Source organism: Rhinatrema bivittatum, chromosome 6 (genome assembly GCF_901001135.1).
Source record: "Rhinatrema bivittatum chromosome 6, aRhiBiv1.1, whole genome shotgun sequence".
Taxonomy (NCBI): domain Eukaryota; kingdom Metazoa; phylum Chordata; class Amphibia; order Gymnophiona; family Rhinatrematidae; genus Rhinatrema; species Rhinatrema bivittatum.
The window spans coordinates 351,796,782-351,810,940 of record NC_042620.1 but is presented as its reverse complement, the minus strand read 5'-3'; the positions used below and the strand labels follow the sequence as shown (position 1 = coordinate 351,810,940).

Below are 14,159 nucleotides of genomic sequence, written 5' to 3'. Positions count from 1 at the left end.
AAAGTTTCAGGAACTTTGACAGACCCCCTACTGGGCATGCCCAGCACGGCACTAACCCTGCAGCCAGCAGGGGTCTCCCTTCAGTCTTGTTTCAAATCTACAGGCAGTGTCGAAAAATAACATAATAAAAAACGAACCCAACACCGCGGGGTGGTGGGCGGGTTTCGTGAGGACTAACATCCTGCTGTCCTGTGAGAACCCTTGTTACATCAGGTAAGCAACATTTGCTTTCTCATAGGACAAGCAGGATGGTTGTCCTCACAAATGGGTGAGTACCGAGCTGAGGATGTCCTATCGTGCACCAAATGTACCCAACTGCGTGCAACAGGCACAACAACTGGAGTGTAATTTGGTAGAGGGCATCTGCACCCTACCGGGAAGGTGGAAGGGTGTTGGTACCTTATGCTGGAAAAAGGTTACGTAAGACAGACTGGCCGAAGATGGAATCCTGTCTTCCGGCTTTGTCCAGGCAATAATGGGCTGCAAATGTATGGAGGGAACTCCAGGTGGCAGCCTTGCAGATGTCAGGAAGCGGCACCGATCGAAGGTGTGCTACTGAAGTCGCCATGGCCCTCACAGAGTGTGCTTTAACACGGTCTTGGAAAGGAATGCCAGCTTGCTGATAGCAGAAGGAGATGAAGTCCGCCAACCAGGAGGAAAGAGCCTGCTTACCCACAGGTTGCCCTAACTTATTAGGATGGAAAGAGACGACTAATTGAGTGCTCTTTCTGTGGGCTAATGTACGGTCTAGAGCCCGTTTACAGTCAAGGGTATGCAGAGTCTGTTCCCCGGAGTTGGAGTGGGGCCTGGGAAAGAAGATAGGTTGAATGATGGATTGATTAATATGAAACTCCGAAACTACCTTAGGTAAGAATTTAGGGTGAGTGCGGAGTACCGCCCGGTCCTGCAGGAGTTTAGTGTAAGGCGGATAGGTAACTAAGGCCTGTAGTTCACTAACCCTGCGAGCCGAAGTGATAGCCAAAAGGAATAACACTTTCCATGTGAGATATTTTAGGTCACAGGAGTGAAGAGGTTCAAAAGGTGGTTTCATAAGGCGACCAAGAACCAAATTAAGGTCCCAAGATGGGGCCGGAGGACGTAAAGGTGGCTTCAAATGGAGCAAGCCTTTAAGAAAGCGTTGTACTGAAATAGGGACACCCCCGATACCTTTATGGAAGACGGCTACCGCACTGACATGCATTCTAATGGAAGAGGTCTTTAGACCTGATTCTGATAAAAGCCAGAGATAGTCCAAGAATTTGGAAATTGGACAGGAAAGGGGATCAAGGGACTGAGAAGTGCACCATGATGTATACCTTTTCCATTTGTATGAATAAGATTTTCTTGTGGAAGGCTTTCATGAAGCGATCAGGACATGAGAAACTGAATCCGAAAGGTTAAATGGTTGAAGGACTAACCTTTCAACATCCATGCCGTCAGGGACAAGGCTTGGAGGTTGGGATGGAGGAGGCATCCGTCGTTTTGAGTGACCAGATGCGGGTCCTGTCCCAGACGAATGTGCCTGCGGATGGAGAGATCCTGGAGTATGGGAAACCACACTTGGCGTGGCCAGTGCGGTGCTATCAGGATCATGGTTCCCCTGTCCTGACGGAGCTTCCCGAGAGTCTTCGATAGAAGAGGAAGTGGAGGGAATGCATAAAGCAGACCCGGTTGTCCACGTGAGGGAGAATGCATCCCTGGGCTGAGAGTACTGGCTCCGAATGAGAGAGCAGTAATTGTCCACTTTGTGGTTCTGAGGGGATGCAAAGAGGTCTATGTGGGGATAACCCCATTGTTGGAACAGAGTGGTTGCTACCAAGGGATTGAGGGACCACTCGTGTGGGTGGAAGACACAACTCAGCTTGTCTGCCAAGACATTGTTCACTCCCGGCAAGTAGGTGGCTCTGAGGTACATGGAGCGGGAGAGGGCTTCTGCCCAAATCTGTGCAGCTTCCTGGCAGAAAAGAAAGGAACCTGTGCCCCCCTGCTTGTTTATGTACCACATGGCCACCTGGTTGTCCGTCTGAATCAAGATTACGTGGTTCGATAGGCAATCTTGAAAAGTCCTGAGAGCATGTCGTATTGCTCGAAGTTCCAGGAAGTTGATCTGGTGTTTGGCTTCCTCTGGAGACCAGAATCCTTGGGTTTGTAAATTGTTTACATGAGCTCCCCAACCGACGTTGGACGTGTCGGTTGTGAGAATTATTTGAGGATCTGGTGGGTGAAAAGGCAAGCCCTGTAGGAGGTTGGATTGAGTTTTCCACCAGACAAGAGACAGACGGAGCACATCGGTGATGCAAACAATGGAGGACAGAGGCTGAACAGCTTGGATCCATTGTGATCTCAGAGTCCATTGCATGACTCTCATGGCCAGGCGGGCCATGGGAGTTACATAAACTGAGGAGGCCATGTGTCCTAGAAGAATGAGGAATTGTCGAGCTGTTGCTGTGCATTGAGACTGCAACTGGCAAGCTAGGGACACAAGGATTTGGACTCGTTGATGAGGAAGGAAGGCTTTTGCCTGTAAGGTATCCAAGTCTGCCCCAATGAAGGATAAGGTTTGAGATGGGATTAAGTAGGATTTCTCGTAATTGACAAGAAACCCTAGAGAAAGTAGTGTTTCTTGTCAATTGTCAGGGTCAGGGAGGACCGAGCGATTTGCTGGGTTGGGGCCCTGATTAACCAATCGTCCAGATAGGGGTAGACGTGGACACCTTCCTTCCTGAGAAATGCTGCAACTACCACGAGGCATTTGGTGAAAACTCGTGGTGCGGATGCCAGGCCGAAAGGGAGCACTCGGTATTGATAGTGATTTCGGCCTACTAAAAAAGGGAGGTATTTGCGATGAGGTTGAGTTATCGCAATGTGAGTATAGGCGTCTTTTAGGTCTAGAGAGCAGAGCCAGTCCCCTCTTTGCAGCAGAGGGAGAAGCGAGCCCAGGATTACCATCTTGAACTTCTCTCTGTGAAGGTACTTGTTGAGGGCTCGTAGGTCCAGGATTGGTCGAAGTCCTCCTGACTTTTTTGGGATCGGGAAGTACCTGGAGTAGAACCCTAGTCCTTGTTGCGAGAGAGGAACGGGTTCTATAGCATTTGACTGGAGGAGAAGGGAAACTTCCTGCTCGAGAAGAACAGAGTGATCGGTGAGTCCCCACGCCTGCATGGGTGGGGAATCCGAAGGAAGAGTCAGGAAGTTGAGGTGGTAAACTTGTGCAATTATCGCTATCACCCATTGATCTGTAGTGATATGATGCCATTTTTCTAGAAAGTGGCTTAACCGACCTCCTACTGGTATGGTTGAAAGAGGGATTTGGCAACTGCTCTCTAATTGAAAGTCAAAAACCCGATGCAGGGCCAGGTTGCGGAGCTGCTGCGGGCTGTTGTTTTCGAGACTGGCGAGGCTGAGATTTATGGTAAGGCCTCGCAGACCTAGACTTGGTTTGTGGGGGATAATACTTCCGTGGACGGAAGAAGGACTTTTTTGGGTCCTTCTTGAACGGCTGTTTAGACGGTAAGTCAGAAGGAATGGATGAGAGCTGTTTAAGTGTCTCATGATGATCCTTCAATTCAGCAACAATTTGCTGAATTTGCTCACCAAACAAATTATCCCCTAGGCAGGGCAGGTCAGAGAGCCTGTCCTGAACCTCCGGACGAAGATCAGATGACTTAAGCCAAGCCCAGCGTCTTGCAGAGATGGCCGTAGCAGAAAGTCTGGTGGAAGCATCAAAGATGTCGTAAGCTGTTCTTATCTCATGCTTCCCAGCTTCAAAACCTTTATTTAGTAGGGATTGAAGTTGTGGTTGGAACTGCTCTGGTATCCTGTATCTGTTTAAGAATGACCCTATTGTATTGGGTCATATATAGCTGATAAGAGGCTATTGTGGAAGTTAGCATGGCTCCTTGGTATACTTTCCTACCTATACTATCTAGGAATTTATTTTCCTTAGTAGGAGGTATGGAAGAATGTGGCTTTATTCTTTTAGCTTTCTTTTGAGCTGACTCGACCACAACAGAGTGGTGGTCTAGCTGAGGTTTCTGAAAGCCAGGTGCTGACTGTACAAGATAGGTAGAGTCAGCTTTTTTGTTTACTGGAGCAACAGATCCAGGAAATTCCCAATTCTTTTTTAGAAGGTCCAGAAAAACCTGATGAATTGGAATAGAAGTGATGACTTTAGGGGCATCCAAGAATTGGAGCAACTCCATCATCTGATGCCGGTCATCTTGTTCCGATTGAAGCTGAAAAGGGACCAACTCTGACATTTCCTTCACGAAATTTATGAAAGAGAGGTCCTCAGGAGGAGAACGCTTTCTACTCCCCGCAGGAGAGGGTGGTGAAGGCAAATCATCGGTGTCTGTGGAGGTATCATCACCCCAGGTGTCGTAAGGATCAGGTTGCTGACCTGTAGGACCATGAGGGGGTTGGATACCTGAAGGCCCCAGCTGAGGCTCCGAGAAACTCGAAGGAATTGTTGGGGGTATCGAGAAGGTCTTCGATGGCATCGGTGCCGGTGCCGGCATCGAAGGAATCGGTGTCGGCATCGAAGGTATGGGTGCCGTCATCGAAATTCTCAATGGAGCTGATGTGCGTATTGCCCCAGTGGAATGTATCGGTGGCGAGGGACGACATGGTACCTATGGTACTACCCCCAAAGGGGGAATTCGGTACGGTGTTTCTCCACTTGATGAGATAGGTGTCGGAGACCCGGGTATCACCGGAGGAAGGGCAGTCATAAGCGCTTCCATCCGGGCAAGCAGCGGTGCCAGTGCTGCTGGAATCGGTTCGGTGACCGGTTCCACTCTCGGTGCCGGAGGAGTCTGGAACCGTTGCATTGCCTTGTCGATGGCCTCCTGGACCAGCCGGTCCAGTTCTACCCGGAGACCTGGGGTAACAATACCCGGCTCCAAGGGAGAGGGAGGCTGAGGCTGAGCTGGAGGGACCACCGTCACCGGTGGAGTTGCGGCTCCCAAACCCCGAAGGGGTGAGGGTTGCCTCGGTGTCTGCGAGACAGGAGTGGACGGTGCCACTTCTGGTCGAGACTTCTTCGGAGGAGGCTCGGACAGTACTGAGGTCGATGACTTCGATTCCTCGACGGTCCGAGACTTGTGACGTCGATGGCGATGTTTTTCTCTCTGATCCCTGCGATCTTCGGAGGAAGGGACGGGAGTCGATGGCCGCGGAGACGTCGATGGCAGGCGGTCACCGGGAGGCTGTCGACGATGGTGAAACTTCGACGGGCCGGTTCCGATGACGTCGATGCAATCATGTGGGCATGGAAAAGGAGTCCCATTTTCTCCATTCTGGGTTTGCGACCTTTTGGTGTCATTAGGGCACATTTGGTGCAAGTCAGGACATCATGCTCACTCCCTAAACACAAAACACAGACTCTATGTGGGTCTGTGATGGACATAGTACGTGTACAGTCCGGGCACCGACGGAACCCCGACGCCATGGCCATAGGCCAAAAATTTAGCCGCGGGACGGTCGACTGCCAACAGGCCTCGAGGGCCAAACTCGACGGTAGTCGACAAAAACGACGGCAAAAACTTACCGAAGTACCGCGGAGCAAAATTTGAAGAGGGGAGACCCCTGAGGGGCAAATTTTTCTTCAAGAAATTAGTTGAAGAAATTCCTGTCAGGAATGTGGTAAGAGCTCCTTAACCGCATGGCTACTGCTGCGCGGAAAAAAGAAGACTGAAGGGAGACTCCTGCTGGCTGCAGGGTTAGTGCCGTGCTGGGCATGCCCAGTAGGGGCCAGTCAAAGTTCCTGAAACTTTGACAGAAGTTTTCCGTGGTTGGGCTCCATCCTCGATGTCACCCATTTGTGAGGACAACCATCCTGCTTGTCCTGTGAGAACTCTAGCTTCCTTCTGGGGCCCTTCCTGCCCCTGACAGAAAGCCTGCAGGCCCTTAAAAACTTCTACCTATGAAATATTTTATTTATTTATTTATTTACGGTTTTTTTATACCGGCATTCATGAACTCGTTCACATCATGTCGGTTTACAGAAAACAGGGGTGCGAAGAATACAACCAAAAAACATAATAAAACGTGATGAAAAGAAGCAGTTACAATTAACAAGGGCTAATGAACTGGGATTGTAAGAAATAAAGAGAGATAGAGGGGGTTAATTATATACAAATGTACAATATAAATATGGAGTCCAATATATACAGCTTCTGAGCAGAGAAATTATTGATGGTGCATGTTAGGTGGAGTTCGGGAAGGCTTGGCTGAAAAGCCATGTCTTTAGCCTTTTCCTAAAGGTTAGGAGGCATGGTTCGTTTCTGAGATCTGGAGGGATGGAGTTCCATAACGGTGGTCCTGCTGTGGAAAGGGCTCGGTCTCTTAAGGTGCTGTGCTTAGTGGTTTTCGTGGGTGGAACAATGAGGCATCCTCTGTAGGCTTCCCTGGTCGGTCTTGTGGATTTGTGTAAACGGGGGCGGAATTTGTAGGTCGATTATGGTATGTTGGTGAATGATTTTGTATATCAAGGTGATGGATTTATAAATGACTCTGAAATGGATTGGTAACCAGTGGAGGTCTTGTAGAACTGGGGAGATGTGGTCTCTTCTCCTAGTGTTAGTCAGTAGACGGGCTGCTGCGTTTTGAACCATTTGGAGTGGTTTTGTGTATGAGGAGGGGAGGCCAAGTAGAGTAGAGCTGCAGTAGTCCAGTTTAGGGAAAATGAGGGCTTGGAGGATGGTTCTGAAGTCTTTGGCATGGAATAGTGGTCTTATCCTTTTTAAGACTTGCAGTTTAAAGAAGCAGTCTTTGATGGTTTTATTGATGTGGGCTTTGAAGTTCAGTTTATTGTCGATTAGCACACCTAGATCTCTCACATGAGTGGTTTGTAGGTTGGTTGGGAGACAGGCTGTGAGATTGTTGTCAGGAGTTATGAGTAAAACTTCAGTTTTGGCAGAGTTTAGTACCAGGTTTAGGCTGTTGAGGAGGCTTTTGATTTCTTGGTGACAGGATTCCCAGTATTCGAGGGTTTTTGAGTATGATTCTTTGATGGGTATCAGGATCTGAATGTCGTCTGCATAGAGAAAGTGTATTAAATTGAGGTTGGTAAGGAGTCGGCAGAGTGGTAGGAGGTAAATATTAAAGAGTGTGGGGGATAAAGAGGAACCTTGTGGGACTCTGATGGTCGAGTCTTGGCGTGATGATTCTTTATTATGGATTTTTACCTTGTAGCCTCTGTTGGTTAGAAACGATTTGAACCAGGAGAGCGCTAAACCAGAGATACCTATCGCAGCTAGCTGGTTGATGAGGATAGCGTGATTTACGGTATCGAAAGCTGCTGAAAGGTCCAGAAGGATCAATAGAAAGGATTGTCCTTTGTCTGTACCTAAGATGAGGAGGTCTGTAAGGGAGGTAAGTAGGGATTCAGTGCCCCGATTTTTGCGGAATCCATGTTGTGAGGCGGATAGAATTTTGTTGTCTTCAATGAAGTCCGAAAGTTGGGTGTTCACAAGCCTTTCCATAATCTTAGCTATGATAGGAAGATTAGCTATTGGACGGTAGTTGTTGGGGTCTTTTAGGTCCAGGTTGGGTTTTTTAAAAAGTGGTTTGAGTGAGGCTTGTTTGAGGTCTTCTGGGAAGGAACCTTGGGAAAGCGAGCAGTTGATGATGTCCGCTAATGTTTTGGAGATGGTGTCTGGTATTGAGAGGAGAAGTTTTGTGGGTATATGGTCTGCCGGGTGCGAAGATGGTTTCATTCTTCTAAGCATGGTTTGGATTTCGGAGGAAGAAGTAAGTTCAAACATTTCTAGATGAATGTTTTTGATGTGAGGCATTAGAGCTGGTGTTGGGGGGGGCGATATTGGAGGGAAGTTGAGTAAGAAGATTCGTGATTTTGTTTTGAAAGAAGAGAGCGAGTTCATCTGCTTTGGCTTGAGCTTGATTACTAGGGCATTCTGGTGAGGGTATTTGAGTGAGGGAGGAAACATAGTTGAATAGAGCTTTCGCGTCAAAGACTAAGTTGTGAATTTTGGAGGCGAAAAAGTCTCTTTTTGATTTGGAGGTGCAGGCCTTGTATTGTTGTAGCGTGAGTTTGTAGGCTGAGAGTATGCTAGCACTAGGATTTTTCCGCCAGTTAGATTCCTTTTGTCTTAGATATTGTTTTAGCCTTCTGAGATCGTCGGTGAACCATGGTTGTTTTTTGGAGGCGTCTGGGTGGGATTTTTTTGTTGTTAGAGGGCAGAGCTTGTTGGCTATGGATTCTGTGATAGTATTCCAGGATTGTAAGGCAGTATTGGGATCGGTGAGAACTATAGCAGGAAGGTGTTTGGTCAGCTGATTGGTGAGGTCGTCGGGGTGGCAAGATTTTCTGTAGTTAAAGGAGGGAGTAGGTGTATGAGGGGCAATAGATTTTTCCAGTGAGAATGAGGTAGAAATCAGGGAGTGATCCGACCAGGGTACCTTCATATTTTTTTGGTGGGGAAGACGATTTTATGCCTTTGTTGATAAAGATCAGGTCCAACGTAATATAGCGGAAAGATCTTTGTTGATAAAGATCTTTGTTGATAAAGATCAGGTCCAACGTAAAATAGCGGAAAGATCCATCCCCAGGGTAGGTAAAATCCTTCTCTGAGCCCATTCCCGAGGGGATTGGTAGGTCAGGGTAAAAGCAGGAGCCTCTAGGGACATATTTCCCTAAGGAGACATTTCCCTGAACCGCAACACACCTCTGACAAACACTAAGAGACCTCCTGGGACTCTCATATGGCATGCAGAGCAGATGTGAAACCTCTTCCTATGCTGCTCCCCCGACGTCATCTCACTCTCTCTTTCCCATACAGAGATGAGCAAACACTTCTCACCATGTTTCTCAGCAGCGCCTACAAACCCCCAGATTGGCATCTGCCACATGTCCCTGCACTGCCACGCTAATTCCAGCTAGTCTAAGGATAACCTTGCAGCAATCCTTGACCATGTGGCCCAGAGTGGCTGCGATTACAGCTGCCTCCTTGACCAGCCTTGTAGGAAGCGCATCGGCACCTGCTCTGAGTGCTGCCTGATGCATGCATTTTTTTTTTTGTCAAAGCTGTCCAGGACAGTGGCGCTGAAAAAGACTGAACTGGCCCGCAGCAGTCACAATGACAGGGAACAGAGAGCAGAAGGAAGAGAGAAGGACCACCCAGAGAAGAGGACTATGCAGCAGGGTAGAGCCCATGGCCTCCTTAACATACTGGAGATCTTCTCCTGACAGGAGGGGGGCTAGGGCCACAGCCTTCACCTCACTCCTGTCCTTTCTCTCCTGACATTTTCCAGACTCTCAACTGAGGGAGGGAGCGAATGTTATCACCACAGGAGGTCAAAATGGCCAAGCAATCCCTGGCAGGCTGAAGTCCACAAGCAAGGATGCATGTCCACCATCTGCTGGAGACGGAGAAATACTGACTGGCTGGTACCTGAGTAGAGCTATATGAGGTGACATCAGCGAGTCGTCGTTCTCCGTTTCCATCTGCTGGCTGGCATGCACAACCCACTGGTGTGGACTGGCTTGCCTAGATAAAGAGAAAATTATATTTTCAGAAATACAAAAGAAATCAAGATAAATATCTGTCAAAAACTTTGGAAATATGAATACACTAAATGGTTGAAAATTTAGTAATCCAAAGGTTACAAACAGCAAACTAGTGAACACAAGAAATGATAATAGAGAAACTTACTTTGGCATCATTCTGTTCTGTCTTTCTAGTTCGTTTCATTATTTCTTCAATTCTCTGTTAGAAGATTAACAGAAATCATAAATAGAAAAAAAAAATGTAATTCTGGTGCCATTTAGTGCCAACTTTTACTACTATTATAAGGTAAACTACAATTCAGGCACAAATGAATCACACAAGAGGCCCCAAAGCAGTTTTCATCATATAAAACATATACAAAATAATGTAAACAATCCCAAATGCAATCTCAAGTACTATCTATTCCTCACTCTCACTAGACAAGGGATTGAGTACATTAAACAACCACAAAATAACTCTCCCAATTTCTTTACTATAAATATAAACAGCAGCATACAAAAAAAGCATAAAATTAAAAATACATAATAAAACAATTAGCATTATCACAGTAAATATACTAAAACACTTTAATCCCACATCCATCACTACCTGCTAGCAACTGCCAGCCAGTCCCCAGGTCGCTCCCAAAGGGGAATCAAAGGGCACTATAGAATCCTATAATTAGATTAGAATAGAATAAAATAGAAATTGTAAAAAAAAAAGAGCAAGTTCGCTTACCGTAAACGGTGTTTTCCATAGATAGCAGATGAATTAGCCATGCTGTCTGGGGACATCCTCCATGCCACTAGGTGGCGGAGCTCTCAAAGATCACTAAAAGTCTTTTAGTGCGGTATTCCTTCTGGTATCTTCCCGCGTTTCCCTAAGTCTCCTCAGTCCGTGTCAAAGCAAGATGAGAGATGCAATGCCGGAACTGTCCAGGGTGGCAGGTGGGTCAGCATGGCTAATTCATCTGCTATCTACGGAAAACACCATTTACAGTAAAGCAAACTTGCTCTTTTCCCGTAGATAAGCAGCATGAATTAGCCATGCTGTCTGGAAGTCCCCAGCCAAAGTATTGAGCGCGAATTGTTTAATAATGTGTCCATGACATAGTGAGGTAATGCACTCAATACAGTAGAATTTAGGCGGACAGTTCTCATGAGCTGTTTTGCTGTGCTGCAGAGGTGCCTTTCTTGAGAATAGTCTGTCCCATGTGTGCATCATCTGCAGTCTGCTTATCCAAACAGTAATGGGATGTGGACGTTTGCAGTGAGGACCATGTGGCTACTTTACAAATGTCCAGGAGAGGCACTTCGTGGAGGTGAGCAATTGAAGCAGCCATTGTACATACCTGATGCACCTTGGGTGTGGCGGATAGGGTCTCTGAACGCTTCTGGTAGCAGAATTGAATGCAGTTCGAGATCCAGGACGATAGTGTTCTCTTGGATACAGGGAGTCCTGGTGCATTTGGCTTGAAGGAGAGAAAGAGCTGAGAGGCTCTGTAGGCAGAATGAGTGCGCTTTTTATAGTAGGCTAGTGCTCACTTAAGGTCTAATGAGTGGAGTCTTTGCTCGCCCTTGTTTGCATGAGACTTTGGGTGATGGTCTGGTTTTGTGTGGAAAGTAGAAACCACTTTTGGTAGGAAGTTAGGATGCGTACGTAGAGAGGGAATGACAAGAGATAGTTTCCCCTTTGAAAGGCGTGTGATAAGCTGCTATGGCACTGAGGTGTACTCAAAGTGAAGCAGTGGCAAGGCCCTCCCTGCAAAGCAGATGGAGATAATCCAGGAGGTGTTCTGGTGGACAGGTGAATGGATCTGTTCCCTCGGCCGAACACCAGGAAGCATAACGTGCCATTTTCGCTGATCTAGTTTATGGTTTTCTGGAGGAGACCAGAATATCTTGAAGTTGAAGAGAAATGTTTAGGCTTTGGAAAACGAGCCTTTCAACCTCTATACAGTGAGATTCAGCGATGAATGAAGTGGATGAAGCAGCAATCCTCCCTCTTGGGTAAGCAGTTGAGGGCTGTTGCCCAGGGGGATCGGTTTGTGTGTCGATAGTTGAACTAGGTTGCTGTACCACGGTTGTCGTGCCCATGCTGGGGCAATGAGAATCAAATCCGCGTTGTCTTCGATGCATCTTTGGACTGTGCGAGAGATGAGTGGTATCGGAAGGAACGAGTAAAGCAGACCATGCGACCAATCTTTGAGGAACGCATCCTGTGCCAATCGGTGGGGGCTGGGGTACACTGAGCAAAACAGTTTGTCCTTCTTGTTGCGTTCTGCTGTGAAGAGGTTGATCTGGGGAAGACCCCAAATGTGATTGGCTACATCCTGATGTAGTTCCCATTCGTGGTGATGAAATATCCTGCTTAGTTTGTCTGCTCAGGAGTTGTTGATTCCGGATAAGTATGTGGCCTGTAGGGAGATTCCCCTGTTGTGTGCCCATTCCAGGATCTCAACAGCTTCTCTGCAATGGCTCCAGGAACCTGACCCTCCTTGCTTATTTATGTAGAGCACCTGGACAACCTGGTTGTCCGTGTGGATCATGACAATCTGGCCTCGGAGGGCCCGCTCAAAGGTTCAAAGGGCATCGCGGATGGCCCGAAGTTCCAGGAGGTTTATGTGTTGGGCCCGCTCCCTTTGGGATCATTGCCCTTGAGTCTGTAGGCTGGTGAGATGGGCTCCCCAACCTGTGGGGGAGGCATCTGTGGTGAGCACTTTCTTTTTTTTTGTAATTTATTCTTTATTAACTTTTAGCAGTTACATCAAGCAATACTCTACAAATATGTATGACAATATTTAAAGCAAACTTTTACGTATACAAATATAAGTAATCATTATTGCAATACATAAAACATAATTGGGGAGAATATTACCATATTTTTAAGGCAAAATTATTCATCTAGTATAGTCCCTATTATCTTGCTTGGGACTTCCATTAGACAAAAATTACAAATAAAAGGAGAATGGAATATCTAATTTTCCTGAAGGCCCTTTACCTCTAATCTTTCAATTTCAGATACTGATTTATCCAAAAGAAATGTCTCCAAACGAACTGGATCTATAAACCCAAATCTTTTCCCCTTATAATTTATATAACAAAAACAGGGAAATTTTAAAAAGAAAGTTGCCCCCAGAGCCACCACACGATGTTTCAGTGCTAGGAAAGTTTTTCTCCTTGCTTGGGTGGCTCTGGCGACATCCGGAAAAATCTGGATCTTATATCCGCAAAAGGAGACATCCTTGTTTGTAAAAAACTTTTGAATAGTTTATCTTTGTCCTGTTCTGATATAAAGGAAATAAAGAGAGTCGCCCTATTCTCAATTATATCCAGGGACTCCTCCAAGAAGGTTGATATTCCCAAACTTGGAGGAGACTCCTGAGCACCACTGGGAATATTTCTCTCCTTTTTGTTTCTAAAATAATATATTTTAGACAAAATAGGAAATTCTTCATCTTTATACATTAATACTTCCCTCAAAAAATTTTTAAACATTTCTAAAGGGGACAAAAGACGAGTTATAGGAAAATTTACTAACCTTAGATTTTTTAATCTCAAAAAATTTTCCATGCGCTCAAGTTCTTTGTGAATACTTAAACTATCACACATAAAGGTATTTTCTGAAGACTGAACAATTTGCATTTTCTCCTTCAAATCAAATATATCTTTTTCACACTTTGATACTTTTGTCCCTTGTTCATTAATTTTCTCTGTATTTGCATTTATCACAGCTGACAATGATCTATTCATAGTGGTAATATTATTATCCAAATTTGAAATTGCTTTCCACAAATCAGATAAGGTAACATTGTCAGGGGGCAAATCCGTGACAATGCTACGAGTAAGAACTGGTATAGGATCAACAGTTAACACACTTAATAAAGATTTTTCAATCCCTTGATTTTCTGCTTGGGATACCAAGCTTACTTCTAAAGGATTAATTCCTACCAGTTCAGTCGCCAATTCAATGGATGGACTTTTACTTGGCTGCGGTGGTAAAACAGGGCCTTCTCCAGGACTCAGGGAAGCCAACGATGAGCTCCCCAACACATCCTCATTTGGATCAACCCTTTGTCTTACGACATGTTGATCCATTGGGCCGGTGCGTTGTTGGGGCACTGGTGATGAGGTCAATGTCCTTCCTTTTCTCTTCTTCCCCATCCACGAAAAAGAGTTTTCACTGACACAGACTTCCTGGCCAAACACCCAAACTCACCCGGACTAAGCCGGACCAAGCTGCGCGCCCCTTCGGCACGCGTGGCTTAGGCGTCGCGCCGGCGGCGTCACAGCGCCGCACCACGTACCGATTTAAATGCCGTGGCCACGCCCCTGTGACATATGCGGCAGCGTCCCTCTCTGCCGCAGATGTAAGGTTTCAAGGGCTTCCCTAGGCAACAAAAACCTGCAGGTTTCGCCGGAGATGTTAATAAGAAAGTCCTTTTTCTCCGCCGGGTCGCTCGGGGAGAGGTGGCCAACAGCCCTTCCTTCTCCTGCTCTCTCCCCGGGTCTAAAGCGCGCCACGTACCGATTTAAATGCCGTGGCCACGCCCCCTGTGACGTATGCGGCAGCGTCCCTCTCTGCCGCAGATGTAAGGTTTCAAGGGCTTCTCTAGGCAACAAAAACCTGCAGGTTTCGCCGGAGATGTCA

At 46.6% G+C, this 14,159-nt stretch overlaps 1 protein-coding gene across 1 annotated transcript in view; it reads right to left on the bottom strand.

The window, feature by feature from the left end:
* Nucleotides 1-14,159, bottom strand: part of MAP7D3 (MAP7 domain containing 3) — a 948,456-nt gene that overhangs the window by 198,744 nt on the left and 735,553 nt on the right. Inside the window, 1 exon segment of the mRNA XM_029607816.1 lies at nucleotides 9,675-9,728. Within this exon segment, the coding sequence (XP_029463676.1) occupies nucleotides 9,675-9,728 (54 nt within the window).